This window comes from Otolemur garnettii, unplaced genomic scaffold (genome assembly GCF_000181295.1).
Source record: "Otolemur garnettii isolate 467f Iridium unplaced genomic scaffold, OtoGar3 scaffold00019, whole genome shotgun sequence".
NCBI classification, from domain to species: domain Eukaryota; kingdom Metazoa; phylum Chordata; class Mammalia; order Primates; family Galagidae; genus Otolemur; species Otolemur garnettii.
Genome location: NW_003852414.1, coordinates 18,928,005 through 18,929,402, shown reverse-complemented (window position 1 = coordinate 18,929,402; position 1,398 = coordinate 18,928,005). Strand labels below are relative to the sequence as shown.

At 52.4% G+C, this 1,398-nt stretch overlaps 1 protein-coding gene across 3 annotated transcripts in view; it reads right to left on the bottom strand.

Annotated features, from left to right (window-relative positions):
• Positions 1–1,398, bottom strand: part of UCMA (upper zone of growth plate and cartilage matrix associated) — a 9,962-nt gene that overhangs the window by 4,508 nt on the left and 4,056 nt on the right. For all 3 annotated transcript variants that reach the window (XM_012803309.1, XM_003786883.2, XM_023511472.1), the window contains one exon: positions 865–963. In XM_012803309.1, coding sequence (XP_012658763.1) covers positions 865–963 — 99 coding nt within the window. The remainder of the gene's footprint in view (positions 1–864; positions 964–1,398) is intronic.

Genomic DNA, 1,398 nt, shown 5'->3' with positions numbered 1-1,398 from the left:
AAAAAAAAAAAAATCCTACTAGGGGGAGGGATGTGTATGTGTGTGTGGTTTAAAGATAGACCCTCCCTCCACCCCCTACCCTAACTCACTCACCCTCCACCAAGGCCCTTCCTGAGTCTCCCAAGGTGATGGTGCAGGAATGAGGGGTGCCAATTGCCTAGTCAGAACCAGGGGCTGCCTGGGCCTTTGCTCTTCACTGTTGATAAGAAGCAAAAGACCAAGGCTGGCAAGGTCAGAGCTCACAGAGATTGGATAAGGGGTGCAAGAGCTTTCAGGCTGCCTGACACTGCTGAGCGAGTTGGAGCCTCAGGACAGGCTGTGGATGACGGTTTGGGGGTCGAAGGACAGGTAGGTGTGAATACCCATGCTGTCTGAGAACAAGTGTCCTGGTTTGCTGCTACCTGTCAGGTAAGACACCATCACAGGGAGCAGGCAAATGAAAGCCTCAATCTTCCAAGACAAAGTCGTACCTGGAGCAGTATGTGATGTGGGTCCAAGGCACCTGAAAGGGGGTTTAAAATCCACCCGGTCCACCGTACCAGAGCCAAGCCACTGGTTTTGGTGCTGAGGCAGAGAATACAGTGACCCCTAAGAAGGATAGGGGGGGTTATATCCACATAAGCAGCAAACAATTCCCTATGTCTGCAGCCCCCAAGCCAACGGTAACATGGTTATTTTGTCCCGTCCACCTTTCTCGAGCCCTGTGTGGCCATCTTCTTTCGAGGCTTCCATAGGTGTGAGTTGAAAGGACGTCCTCCCTTACCTTCCTCCTCCAGTTAAAATTTGGGGAGAAGGAGAAGGGACAAACCATGTGGCATCTCCCCAACGCTCCTCTGCCCAAAGACGCCACCAGCAGTGTCTTACCATCATTCTGTTCCTCCACGAAGTTCTCAAATTCGTTCCTCTGCTCCTCGAAATATTCTCTCCGTAGCTCATCAGCCCGCAACTTCTGCCTGTTTTCCACTGTGAAAGGAACAGAGGCAGGAGTCAGCCCTGGGAGAGGGGACACTCAGGGGCCCATGTCTGAGAAGCCGAGTCTAGTTTGGTGGGGAGTGGTTTGTGAGAGATCGAGGTTGCAGGCGTCCCTGAAATGGTTTACCCGACATAGACTTCTGAACATGAGGGCCCCAAGACCATCACAGCCATTCTGCAGGTGACAAGGTGGAGGCCCCAAAGGGCAAAGTGTTGGGCCAAGGGGTTTCAGTCCCGTCTTAAAGTTGTCACTGTATCTCAGCACATGGAGCCAGGCGCTGCCCATGAATCTCACATTATTTAATTCCTTCATGTCTATTCAGCATGTTTGAGCACCTGTCACAGCCAGCATGTGGGCTAATGTTGAGATTAAAAAGGGAGAAGGAGGCTCGGCGCCTGTGGCTCAAGTGGCTAAGGCGCCAGCCA